The sequence below is a fragment of the Oncorhynchus masou genome, chromosome 3 (assembly GCF_036934945.1).
Source record: "Oncorhynchus masou masou isolate Uvic2021 chromosome 3, UVic_Omas_1.1, whole genome shotgun sequence".
Lineage (NCBI taxonomy): Eukaryota > Metazoa > Chordata > Actinopteri > Salmoniformes > Salmonidae > Oncorhynchus > Oncorhynchus masou.
Genome location: NC_088214.1, coordinates 36,132,161 through 36,146,416, shown reverse-complemented (window position 1 = coordinate 36,146,416; position 14,256 = coordinate 36,132,161). Strand labels below are relative to the sequence as shown.

At 44.3% G+C, this 14,256-nt stretch overlaps 1 protein-coding gene across 2 annotated transcripts in view; it reads left to right on the top strand.

Annotated features, from left to right (window-relative positions):
• dpydb (dihydropyrimidine dehydrogenase b) overlaps positions 1 to 13,852 on the top strand; it is a 137,634-nt gene extending 123,782 nt beyond the window's left edge. The window contains exons 19-23 of one of the 2 annotated variants that reach the window (XM_064939191.1): positions 2,473 to 2,615; positions 4,003 to 4,182; positions 12,583 to 12,732; positions 13,091 to 13,231; positions 13,637 to 13,852. In XM_064939191.1, the coding sequence (XP_064795263.1) occupies positions 2,473 to 2,615; positions 4,003 to 4,182; positions 12,583 to 12,732; positions 13,091 to 13,231; positions 13,637 to 13,807 (785 nt within the window). In that variant the 3' untranslated portion in view covers positions 13,808 to 13,852. Of the gene's footprint in view, positions 1 to 190; positions 1,542 to 2,472; positions 2,616 to 4,002; positions 4,183 to 12,582; positions 12,733 to 13,090; positions 13,232 to 13,636 lie in introns of those variants that run through there. The other variant, XM_064939198.1, reaches the window with a different exon arrangement.
• The last annotated feature ends 404 nt before the right edge of the window (positions 13,853 to 14,256 follow it).

Sequence of the window (14,256 nt, the reverse complement as noted above, 5' to 3'; positions counted from 1 at the left end):
CACAAACACTTTGTCTTGTAAGCAGTGCTATTACCTTACAGCTACAGTCCACTATCGTGTGTTCAAGTCTGTCGGTGTAAAGCCCCTGTGTGTATACTAGAGTGTGTGTGTGTGCGTGCGTAGTATGATTCTCTCTCTCTCCCTCTCTCTCTCTCTCTCTCTCTCTCTCTCTCTCTCTCTCTTCTCCCAGCTCGTTCCCTCCCTCTTTCTCAGCTGCCAACACACCTTCTGAGCCAGTCGCAGGGTCAAGAAATCAGCCTGCATTTCAAAATGAGGATTGAGACTATTGAGGCAGTATTTCATGCAAGAAGTACCAGCTGTCATAGTGTAGTTCTCCTGGTGTAACTTGTGTATATGGCTGGGGCTGTAGCTCCATACTCTCAGGAGTCCCCTAGCTGGGGGCAGTCCAGCTCCCTCCCCTCCCTTTCGACTGGGTCATTGAACATTACTGTCCTAAAGGGCCAGGAGGGGGTGGGTCACACATTTCTACTTTTGGCCAGGAGGGCCTCCATAAGTGACACTCATTAGATTTTTCAAATTTGAAAAAAAGGACTGGAGTCCAACTGACATAAAACATAGGTGGCCCCCGCTCGGTTGTAAAGGAAGAGAAGAAGTATATTCTTGAGCAAGGATGGGCAACAAACGGCCCGCAGGCCAGATCCGGCCAGCGAGCCCATTCAATCTGGTCCGCGGGAGGACATATTTTGGTTTAAAAAAAGACTCCAGGCCACTCTTTCATGTCTAAAACTAGATAGAAAGTAGCCTATGTAGAAATTTGTATGGACCTATACGTTTTTAAATAACTCACCTGATTTTTTACATCACGATGTGGCCCTTAACCAAAAATGATTGCCTATTTTATATTTTACCTAAGAAGGAATGCTTGAAAAGGGATAATTTACAGTATACCTTATCATCATCAGTTCCTTCATTTCTCTTTGGATTTCAACCATATTGCGGCCACTCAACATGCAGCATTTCATGTATAGTTGTATAGTTTCATAGACTGTATAGTTTTCTTTGAAGGCCTAAAATACACAAATCTCAATTCAGCAATCATTGTGTACCTCTCTACCACTGCATCCTTATTTCAACTTCTCTACAGAACACAAATTAATAACTCCACCTGAACCATCATACATTTTCTGTAGGAGACTTTAGCCAGAGAGGTTGAGGGGAGACAAAAGTAGAAGAGCATCAATTTAGGAGACTTTAGCCAGAGAGGGTGAGGGGAGACAAAAGTAGAAGAGCATCAATTTAGGAGACTTCAGTCGGAAGAGGGAGAGAAGAGGAGGAGGAGAAGGAAAGTAGAAGCGCCAAGGAACAAAGAGGGCGGAGAGAGCAAGAGCCATGAATATGCATACAATTAACCATCCATGGAGAATATGCAAAAATGTATGCTTTGATTCAATTCATCATTCCAATTTCAGAGGCTGGCATTAGTTAATGAGGATCATTTAGCATGGGAGGAGAGAGAGGGTGCTGTCTCTATCTGTCAACCTAGTGTGTGTGTGTGTGTGTGTGTGTGTGTGTGTGTGTGTGTGTGTGTGTGTGTGTGTGTGTGTGTGTGTGTGTGTGTGTGTGTGTGTGTGTGTGTATTTCTGCGCGTGTGTCGCGATTCTGTGTGTGTACATGTGTGAACGCTTATGTTCAAGTATATATGGATGTGTCTGTGTGTTGCCAGCGTGTGCACGTATGAGCCTCTCTGGTCAAATACATGTGTACAAGGCTATACTGTGATCAATGAGCGAGAACCTAGTGAGGGAACCAGGTTAAATGTAATGTGATAAATGTCTCCATCTGTCTGCCTGATCACAGAGCACAGCCAACCCCATCCTGTAGGGACCCCATGACAGCCAACTAATGATAGAGTGGCCTGGATTGGACCCCAATGGGGAGTGTGTTCACACTGTGTGTGTGTGTGTGTGTGTGTGTGTGTGTGTGTGTGTGTGTGTGTGTGTGTGTGTGTGTGTGTGTGTGTGTGTGTGTGTGTGTGTGTGTGTGTGTGTGTGTGTGTGTGTGTGTGTGTGTGTGTGTGTGTGTGTGTGTGTGTGCGTTCGTGTGTGTGTTTGTGCATACATCAAGTGTGTGCGTGTGTTTATGTATGTATGTCTGTGTGTGTGTGTGTGTGTGTGTGTGTGTGTGTGTGTGTGTGTGTGTGTGTGTGTGTGTGTGTGTGTGTGTGTGTGTGTGTGTGTGTGTGTGTGTGTGTGTGTGTGTATGTGTGTGTGCCTGCATGACTGCATGTGTGGGTGAGAAATAGAGATTGGATGATTGTCCATATGTACTCTTCATATGTTACACTGTATCTATTTCTGGAGAGATTGAGAAACAGACAAACTATGCTATTTACACAACATATGCGTTTGGTTTAATCTCATCTTCTATAAGAAAGGTAGGTCTAAGAATGCGTTTTTGCAGAGGAAGTCTTTTCATTAATCCTTCCACATGAATTCTGATCCATATCCACAGGTAATGCCATCCGGCCCATTGCCCTGCGCGCTGTATCCGCAATCGGCAGGGCCCTGCCAGGGTTCCCCATCCTAGCGACTGGTGGGATCGACTCAGCCGAGACAGGCCTGCAGTTCCTCCACGCTGGAGCTTCTGTTCTACAGGTAAGCAGAGACATCAACAAAAAGTGCACTTACTATCACAACTGGCTGTGATCGGGAGTCCCATAGGGCGGCGCACAATTGGCCCAGCGCACAATTGGCATGACTCGACCTTCGCTTCCAGAGCCCGTTGAGGAGTTGCAGCGATGAGACAAGATCAAAATGGTTTATTTTTTTTAAGTGCACTAACCACTAGCCTGGTAGCTAAATCTGTTTGTCATAGGTACCTAGTCAACTTGTACTGTAGTTGACTTGTGATATAGTTAGGTTGTGCTAACATTTATTGTCAGATGACAAATGAGGACTAATGATAAAAATGCACAAACAGATCGGATTACACATCTGGGTACCCAGCTGTGTGTCAGTATGTTGTTTTTCAGTATAATCACACTTATTGGATATTCAACCACACACAGGGACATGAGGGAAATGAGGGCTAAAGCAAGTCTTGAGAACAGCTCAGTGTGGAACATTCATGTTACATTCATGTTAGCGTCGATGTGTCTTTTGTCTGATATTCAACACTGATCAATTTTTAATAGGATTTAACTCCAAGCTTGCATTACAGTCTATATGATTATTAGTCTATTAGTGATCGTCATCGACATCAATCGCCTTCCCAGGGAATTTACTTCCTTGTTTTTACGAAAGATGAAGCCATCACATCAAAGAGCTTTTTCGGCACTCTCGATCTCTCTGTCTCTCCCTCATTCCTCCTCCCCTCTCCTTCCCTTCCTCTCTCCTTTCCCAACACAAAAACATTATCTTCTTTCACACAAAGCTTTGTCACTGCCTAATAAGGAAATGACCCAACGCTTTGATTGTGTATACCCCCGGCTGCTATGGCAACAGATTGCCAGTAACAAGCTTCATGTAAATCCTAATCCTAATATAATACACTGAACAAGTTGCTAGAGCAAATAAACCTATTATCTCAGTGGGGGGGTCCGAGCCTCAGAAATCTGTTTATAAATAAATAAATGCGAACACACTCATTATGCCACCAAATAATGTAGCATAAATAGATGACACCCTCGGTGAAAGCCTCGGTGGTTTTGACACATTAGGCTGCATACGGCTGTGTGTCTTCTCTGCTACTTCTTAGAAATATAGCCTCCTGGTGACCGACACATCGCTTAGTGTACGTGTGTGTGGGTATACAGTTGCGGGCACTAAAATGTTAGGTCGGTATTGGCAGATTTCTTTCCCCCGCAATGTGTACGCGTCAAAGCACTACCAGTGTCTACTGGCAATAGTTTGTCGGAAAAAACCTGTGAAAAAGTAATATTTCCCACAATTGTACCTCCACGTGTGTATGAATACAACGACACAACTGTCTGGGTGTGTTAGCGAATACACAAATGCATTCCACTGCATGCATCTTCTCCAGATTTGTAGTGCGGTGCAGAACCAAGACTTCACCCTGATCGAGGACTACTGCCTGGGCCTGAAGGCTCTGCTCTACTTGAAGAGTATTGAGGAGCTGACTGGCTGGGATGGACAGTCTCCCCCCACCCTGCGCCACCAGAAGGGCAAACCTGTAACCCGTGTGGAGGAACTGGTGGGTAAGGTGAGTCCAACCATCATCACCATGGGTTGCCTTTACAGGATAGTCCCTCCCCAACCCTTTCCTCATCCAACCTTAAAGGGACACTACTAAACTCCATGTTAATTATTTCCAGCGCCGTGCCAGTGTCTACGTCAGCGATTTTCTACCCCCCCCCCCCAAAAAAAAAGATAAGGCGAAAAGGTTCTAATGCAATTAGGGTGCAGCATGGTTTAGGATAGATTGGTTCTTTCAGCTGAACCTGCAGAAGTGAGTGTACAGTCAACCAAATGCACTTCAGAGTACTGATATACCGTAGCTACATTTTATCCATTTGATATTGTATGCAGACAACAGCTGTAAAACTATTGATCAGATAAATTCCCAACAGAATTCCTCAAAGTGTAGTTCTAGTGTGCACCAGTGTACCAGTATACTGTGAGATGCAGGGGGGGGGGGGGGGGTAGTTGTGGCAAGTGGCTAGTTGTTTGTGATTGGACTGAGCTAGGTGTTTTTGAAATGTCACCACCCGGATTTCCTCAAAGTGTAAATTCATAAGAAAACACGAAAGGTCACGCATGCCAACCTTAAGATATTGTACAGGGGCTGCACTATACTGCCTCGCAGAAGGCGAAGACACACACACACACACACATATAAATCCAACCTCAATTTCTGACTCATTTCTATACAGTATATTCCTTGCATATATTCCATATTCTGTTGTTTGATGGCGCATTTACCCTTCATAGTAAAACCGAATGCCGGCGACATCAAAACAATACTTAAAACAACGCAAGGATAACGCAAGCAATTACAGTTCTCCTTGAGAAAAGAAGCAAACAATAACCAGACAAAGGTGTGATTCCACCTCTATCCCTCCACACTTTCAGTCATTTTTACGTGACAAAAGAAGCAAGTACAGAAAACACACTTAGAAAATAATATGCAAATTATTGGATTTGCGATAAACACCCTTCAAAGTGGAAGGAATATTTGAAATTGGAAAAGCCTTTATCTGATGCGGGGCTATTCTTCCGACACGGAAGACGAGGGAGACTTGCGTGCGCTTTCAAACATGTTGTCGCTGGAGAGTTCTTTATTCTAACGTCAACGGGGTGTCTTTGTGTGGCCGGCCTCAACTAGCTTCAATGGCAACGCCACACCAGGGACAGAGTGGAAAGAATGAACGAATGAATGAAGGATAGAGGCAGAGGGAGAATAGGGGATAAGTATACAATTAGTCTGTCATTTGTCTCTCTCTCTGTGTGTGTGTGTGTGTGTGTGTGTGTGTGTGTGTGTGTGTGTGTGTGTGTGTGTGTGTGTGTGTGTGTGTGTGTGTGTGTGTGTGTGTGTGTGTGTGTGTGTGTGTGTGTGTGTGTGTGTGTGTGTGTGTGCGTGCGTGCGTGCGTGCGTGCGTGCGTGTGTGTGTGTGCGTGCGTGTGTGCGTGCGTGTGTATTAGAGGTGGACCGATTATGATTTCTCAACGCCAATACCGATACTGATTATTGGAGGACCAAAAAGCCGATACCAATTATTGCACTTTTACTTAATATAATACATCAATAAAATCAATTTAGCCTCCAGAAAATAATGAAACATGTTCAATTTGGTTTAAATAATGCAAAAACAAAGTGTTGGAGAAGAAATTAATGTGCTATGTAAGAAAGCTAACGTTTCAGTTCCTTGCTCAGAACATGAGAACATGTGAAAGCTGGTGGTTCCTTTTAACATGAGTCTTCAATACTCCCAGGTAAGAAGTTTAGGTTGTAGTTATTAGAGAAATTATTGGACTATTTCCCTCTATACCATTTGTATTTCATTAACCATTGACTATTGGATGTTCTTATAGGCACTTTAGTATTGCCATTGTAACAGTATAGCTTCCGTCCCTCTCCTCGCTCCTCCCTGGGCTCAAACCAGCAACACAACAACAACAGCCACCATCGAAGCAGCGTTACCCATGCAAAGTAAGGGGAACAACTACTAGAATGCTCAGAGCGAGTGACAGGAGTTGATAGGCTTGAAGTCATAAACAGCGCAATGCTTGAAGCACAACGAAGAGCTGCTGGCAAAACGCACAAAAGTGCTGTTTGAATTAATGTTTACGCGCCTGCTTCTGCCTACCACCCCTCAGTCAGATACTTAGATACTTGTATGCTTGTATGCTCAGTCAGATTATATGCAACGCAGGACACGCTAGATAATATCTAGTAATATCATCAACCATGTGTAGTTACCTAGTGATTATGATTGATTGTTTTTCATAAGATAAGTTTAATGCTAGCTAGCAACTTACCTTGGCTTACTGCATTCGCGTAACAGGCAGTCTCCTTGTGGAGTGCAACGAGAGAGAGGCAGGTCGTTATTGCGTTGGACAAGTTAACTGTAAGGTTGCAAGATTGGATCCCCCGCGCAGACAAGGTGAAAATCTGTCGTTCTGCCCCTGAACAAGGCAGTTAACCCACCGTTCCTAGGGCGTCATTGAAATAAGAATGTGTTCTTAACTGACTTGCCTAGTTAAATAAGGGTATACAAATAAAATAAAATAATTAATTAAAAATCGTCAAATCGGCGCCCAAAAATATTCCGATTGTTATGAAAACTTGAAATCGGCCCTAATTAATCGGCCATTCCTCTAGTATATTTACATGGAGGAAGATTGGAGATGTGGTGAGGGGGCAATGTGTGAGTCTGTACAGTGTGATCTCGAGTGGAGAGAGAGAGACTCACAGCCACAGACTCATATGATAGAAAATGGACAGATTGGTTTAGATAACATGTTTTGTATTGTATTATTGGGGAAAATCAGTCACAGTTATTGAGAATAGGAGAGAACCTAGTTCGAGAACCTAGTTCAATTTGAGCCATTACGCACAGATAGCAGTCTGGACATTGAAAACCAAGGACATTACATATATTAATACAATACTATTAACGTCATGATAAACACACTGTACATCATCCAGTCTCTCTCTCTACTTGTCTCTCTCTCTGCATCTCTCTCTCTCCCCCCCCACTCTGTTTCTCTGTATCTCTCTCTGTATCTCTCTCTCTGTATCTCTCTCTGTCGCTCTCTGTCTCTCTCTGTATCTCTCTCTCTCTCTCTCTGTATCCTGCTACTGTTCCCTCGGCAGTGCTGGCATTTCCTCGGTCTGCTAATTGAGAGAGGTGAGAAAAGGCTGTTCTCACAGTGTCTCTATAGCCAGGCCTCGCTTACCTTGACACAACGCCTGTCAACAGAGAAAACGACACACAGCTGACCCGCTCAGCTCCCAGCCTTCAATGAATACACTCACGCTCTAACACACACAGGCACACATAGATTCAACGACGCACACACACGGGAAGACAACACACACACACATACAGGTATTAACACGCACAGTCGAAAGTACAGTACATTCACACACACACAAACACACATAGATGAAAACACACTTTGGGACAAGCAGAGGGTCATTTTGAACAGGCTATGATGTGGCAAGACAAGCGACAGAAGAAAAGGTATTGCATTACCCTCATGCACCCTGCCGAGAGAGAGAGAGAGAGAGAAAGAAAGAGAGAGGGAGGGACTGCCGAGAGGAAATGTGTTTTGAGAGAGAGAGAGAGAGAGAGAGAGAGAGAGAGAGAGAGAGAGAGAGAGAGAGAGAGAGAGAGAGACTGTGGCTGAGGGAAAGAAATACTCCCAGAAAGGCACTCAATTTGTTTATCACTTCAATTATATACATATGAACACCCTCATTTCTTATTACGGATATTGATTTATCAATATAATAGAATTTATTTTCTTTATTGTAGCTTCAATGCAGTCTCTTTTAAAGCAGAGAGCAACATTTCTCTACTTGTTACCCCTACCCTATTTTTCTGCCTTGTTTGTATGCGTGTATTAACATGGATAGTCTGCCGTGTAGCACACCATTGTGAATCCCCCCATACCTCATATCATCCTTGAATCACAGATGAGCTACTATTCTATTGAGCAGAACATCATTACCCACCTTATAGTCATGAAAACCACTACACACACACACACACACACACACACACACACACACACACACACACACACACACAGCCTCTAGACTCCCCGTGGAACCTAAGCTGCAATTCCACCCCCAATTCCCCTTCAACCTACCCTATGTGAAGGCTCCATTTTCTACCCCACACACACACACACACACACACACACACACACAAACACAAGCCCTAATACTTGAACAAATACACAAATATTGAAGAACATCTCACAAACCAAATCTCTGCCATTTCCTAACCCTCCCGCCGTCCTTCTCAGCTCCCCTCCTTCCCAGCTTGATCCCCTCCCCCTGTACTCTCCTCTCCTCTTCAGCCATGGTCAGTGCACAGTAGCATGCTCCGCGGCAGAGAGAGAGAGTGGAAAAAGAGCAAGCGAGAGAGGCAGGCTGCTGAGGCGGGGCAGATAGAGGATAGACACAGCTTCATTACCTCTGCTAGGCTGCCAGATCCCCACAGCTAGCCAGGCACCGGGCCGAGGGGCTCACACAGCCAAACACATATTTAAGAGCTTTACATTCCCATGATGCATGTCCCCCAACCGCCTTTATGTAGGGGAGGTTGAAGGGGGATTGGGGTAGGAATTGCAGCTTTGGTTCCACGGGGGGTCTAGGGTGTGTATGTGTGTGTGTGTGAGTGTGCAGTGGTTTCCATGGCTATAAGGAGGCTAATGATGAGTGCGTTCATCTGTCTATCCGTGTGTGTGTGTGTGTGTGTGTGTGTGTGTGTGTGTGTGTGTGTGTGTGTGTGTGTGTGTGTGTGTGTGTGTGTGTGTGTGTGTGTGTGTGTGTGTGTGTGTGTGTGTGTGTGTGCCTTTACAGCGTTCACATTTGAGCTGTTAAAGGACGAGGAGTGAGCAGGAATGTGGAACTGAACCGTATATTGAAAGGTTTCATTTGAACGACTTGGCTTCCTACAAGAGGCACTTAACTGACCTTCATATCAGCCCACAGTCAATTACGAAAGGCCACTCTGAAACGGCTCACAATAGGCATAATAGACCTTAAACGTATGTTCTCCAAACAACGACCAATTGACGTGAGCTAAAAGCCAATGTGCGGACAAGGATGATTTGATCAATGTCCACACAAACCAAACGCCCACCTGTTGCTAACTGCTCGCCTATTACGATGTCCGGAAAGTCTGAATTGTTTCCTAGCGGAACAGTGAGCACCTCCGAGGCAAATTTCTGCCCAGTTTAACCCCTGACATTTTCAAAGAGGTTCATTATCCATAAAGTCAGAATACCTGCAAAATTCTTAGAAGCTTTATAATTCACAATAATGCCTCATAAGGTATTTTACACGTCCTTATAAAGGCATTATATATGTGTTCCTCACAACATACAAAGCATTGCCTTTTAATGGCTACATTTCCCTGCCAAGCACACAAGTAATTTCCCTCTTTAACAGTTGCTGTTTGATTTACCATCTAGAGGGGTAGTGAGATAATTGACCCGCCCTGTGTTTTGGAGAGCTGTGTTTGTAATTAGACATGGTGCTTCCCAGGAGGATGGGGGCTTTGGCTGTGCCTGTACACCTTCAGTAGCTAGATATAGACGCCACATAGGCTAGATATTCCAATAAAAAGCTGTTGTTTCCTAAACAGAAAAGTGTAGATTCATTTTTGGCTGCTGTATTCGTTAAAAGAAGCTCTGTGGTCTCAATAACCTATTCTTATCAGGTGAAGGAAAGATTGGGTATTTTCCCAGAAACAGCATGATAGGAAATGTGTTATTTATATGAATGTTTTGTAATCCATTGGACATTTTGAATGGCCATAGAGAAATAGCGCAGGACTTGAGTAAACACACACTCTCTCTCACACACACATACACACACACACACACACACACACACACACACACACACACACACACACACACACACACACACACACACACACACACACACACACACACACACACACACACACACACACACACACACACACACACACACTCACAGAGCGCCTCCGACTGTGGTTCCTCTCTTCCCTGTTACATTGGAGGATATTTCCCCTCCTCTAAATGGCCGTGGCTCTCCCTAAGTGTTCCACTGAACGATGCTCCCTGGGTGTTTACACACAATTTCATTTGCTGAAAGCACTCTGTCACATCTCTGTTAGCTCCACACACACCACCACCACCAGCAGCAGCAACACTTCACAGAGAAGCTAAGGAGTGGCCTCCCTGGCTCACACATTGGGGCCAACAAACCACAGAGAAATATTGCTGAAGTTTTTATTTTAATTCCTTTTTATATATATATATATATATAAATTCCCCATAAACTCACATTGATCAATCGTCCTGTCTCAGACTTCTATTCATAGCTTTTTCTCGAAATGAATTTCAATCTCTGCGTTTGAAGAACCCAGTGACTCGCTCTGCCTCTGCAGTAGCTCCGATTCCAGCTAAATATCCAACTAATTAGCTTTGTACCCGTCTCTGAGTTGAGTGTGTGTGAGTGTGAGTGTGAGTGTGAGAGTGTGTGTGTGTGTGTGTGTGTGTGTGTGTGTGTGTGTGTGTGTGTGTGTGTGTGTGTGTGTGTGTGTGGGTGTGGGTGTGGGTGTGTGCGTGTGTGCGTGTGTGCACATGTGTGTATTTCAGTAGCTGTTCTTTGTCATGATTAAAACCTCTGGTCTCCCATTGCCAAGCCGCTCTGGTTTGAGGCTATAACAGCTGATTCATTAGGGCTGTCAAAGTATGGCTGCTGCTGCCTGCCTGCATGGCTGGTGTTATGCTTTTACTCGGAGCCTCAGTCAGTCAGAGTAGCTAGGCCCACTGGTGTTAGCGCTACAGGGACATAAATACATCAAGGCTGCTACTGCGTCTCCTCGTTCCCCAGACCCAGCCATTAGCCGGAGAATAAACACTGCTCACACAGATTCCAGCGTTTGTCACCCTGACGCCTTTGATGGCCCCGGCCCCCAGCTCCGAATGGCTCCGGCTTTTATGCTTTTCTCACGCTGTTGTAGTGTCAGTGGCGCAAAAAAAAAAGACAAAGGCAAGAGAGAAGTTTTTTACTGTAGCTGACTGATAAAGAAATGTGGCTTGTTAGGTCTTTTTAGTGGCAGACTAGCGAGTGACAGCTGACCGTGTGAAAAGTGAGAGTCAGGTTCTATCGAGATGTCTCCTTGAGTGAAGACGGCGGCACAAAAAAAGTCCAGTTCCGACAGACAGCCTTTGTTAGGACTGAGGTGCCATTTTGGTTAGACAAAGAGGCAGCCATTTTGGTGCCAGTCAGTCTTCGCTAGTGTCCAACTGACAGGAAACTATCTCTCTACGATGAATCATCCTTCCAGGAAATCACAATTTCCCTGTCACACCACCTAGTGCCTCAAATTACTATTATATGGCTTCCCATTCAACTTCCTCCTGGGGTTTTCGTAGTAATGGTGGTGGCGATGATAACGATGCACTCACATTGAATGCCAATGTGGACAGCCTGCCATAAAAAAAAAAATTCAACCCCAACCAGCATATCCCAGCCCATCCAGAGTGGTGTGTGGTGAGGTGTGTTTCTAGGGCACGTTCCCTCAACTCTCAGTGGAGTCTGAGTGGAGTGGCTGGAGCCTGGTTTCTTGTTCTCCTCCTCCCATAGCCGCCATGTAGCCATGGAGTGTGACTGTGAATAGGAATGGCTCTTTAGAGAGGAGGGTTCGCTAGACTAGGTGAATATATTTCCGGATGTAGGCTGTGTCTGTGCGTGAGGGCAGGGGAGTTATCTCAGTCTACATTTCCACTTTAAAGGAAATGTTCAAACAGACAGAGTATTGAGTTTTCTCTGATGGTAAATGTTAGAATTCTACCCGATTAATTCACGTGCAAAACAGTGGTCATAGTAATCCGTGTGATGATGACTTGATTCATTCTGTCTGACTTGCATGTTTTAGATCATATTTGATTTCCATTTGTCTTCATCTGAATTGGGATGGCTGGAAGCAACAATCACTACACAGGCTGTTGTAATGCTTTATAATTATTATTTTCAAATTACACAGACATCCTCCAGAACCCTGTCTTGGCACAATTTTAATTGATTTCAGCTTACTGGTGGCACGTTCCATCTTTTTAAAGTTCTTCAATTGGGAAAAATACTATTTTTTTTTTTTTTAGAATTTTCAATTAATAGTAGACCAATCGTTTATTTGATAGTGGTACAAACGTGTTGACACTCTACTATGACAAGGCTATTTGGTGTGCTGTAGCCCATGTTGAGTTCTCTCTCTCTATTTGTTTGAAGTTGTACCACAGTATAAACACTTTTTGGTATATAAAATACTTTGAAATACAAGGACGCTCTCACCTTTTAAGTATTGATACTCAAGAAACCATCCTTTTTCTGATACCCTCTGACCAAACCACTATTGTCCCTCTATCTCAGAGCCTGCCTAGCTTTGGACCCTACCTCCTGGAGAAGACAGAAGTGCTGGCTGAGTACAAGAAGAAACTGCAGGATGTCAACGACAACTTTGTGGGTGACACCAACGCTGCCCGCGTGTTCATGCCCAAGAAACCAGTTCCTGCTGTGAAGGTGAGAGAGGGGCTGTCTGGATTACAAATAATACTTTGCTATGTCTTTATATATATTTATATAGGGCCACTGGCAGGTCGCCAGTTTTGAGACTCCCGCTTTAGTGTTTGTGATAGTACATCTGTTCCTAATGAAAGGGGTGTTGTGACCTTTCTAAGGTCATTTCAAACCAATAACAACATGGGTAACACTTGTATCTAGTTATATAAAGAATATAAAGCATTCCAGAGCATGTTGTTGTCGTTTCCTGTCCTACAGTCAGACTAGTACATTAACTAGCTTTGCTTGTTGTTGCTCGTTGTTATTGCCAGACTAGTAGTAACTAACTGTAATTGTTGTCGTTGTTGTGTCCCCGTAGGATGTGATCGCCAGGGCTCTGAAGCACATCGGGGCCTATGTGGAGTTGGACAACCAGGAGCAGGTGATAGCTCTGATCGACGAGGAGATGTGCATCAACTGTGGGAAGTGTTACATGACCTGCAACGACTCAGGATACCAGGTACTAAGAAATACGCACACGCACACAGCCTTCTGGGAATGTGGTGTTTCTCAAAAGGGCATCCTATGGCTTACATAGTGCTCTGCTTGGGAAATAGACGTTGTCTTGTTTGTCCCCTCAACTTGAATGTAGCTCTCTTTTCTTGTTTAGGTAACTATCTTCTCAACTGGAGCGAGATATACTTACACAGTGCTGTAAAACTCTATTTGAGTAACCTGTTCTCATGGCCGGATGCTTCTGCACCATTGTGGTCGCGTTGCGGACTCGTTTTTTCTCCCTCCTCTCTTTTTTTCTCTCTGTCCACCCAGTAGATCGAGAGGATAAGTTCTCTCTCCGATGGAGAGTCACTAATTGCTCTAATGTAATAGCTTTTTTTCTGTCTCTCTGCTTCCTCTTCTTTTGCAGGCTATTACGTTTGACCCTGAGACCCATTTCCCAGTAATCACTGACAGCTGTACCGGCTGCACTCTCTGCCTCAGTGTCTGCCCCATCATCGACTGCATCAAAATGGTTACCAGGCCAACGGCGTACGTGCCTAAGAGGGGGCTGCCTCAAGCTGTTAATCCCGTTTGCTAAAGGCTAGACAACAGGTCTGTGTTCATAATGTGCCAAATGGAAGAATTTTAATTGAAACAGGGAGAGACTACCTGGGCTCGACCAATGAGAAATTGTCATATTGTTTCCCGTTGCAAAATGTTTTCAAATGTATTTTTTGTGCATGCTCTAATGAATATGACCCAGTCAATACCTGGCCACCGCAGAGGGGGGAGAAGAGAGAGAGGGGACCCGATGTCTACCTTACACCATTGATTGGCTATGTAATTGCAAAGAGTGAAAAATTACCTTTATTATGAAAACGAATAATTAGCCAGAAGCGGTAATTACCTTATATTCCCAAGCCAATTATCCTGAAATAATTATACCGGACGCAAAATAGTTTGTGTTATTTCTAAAACAATGGCTCGCTATGTGGGGTTTACATTTTTGTCTGCCCTGCTGGGAGTTGATGGACATTGTGTGGCGAA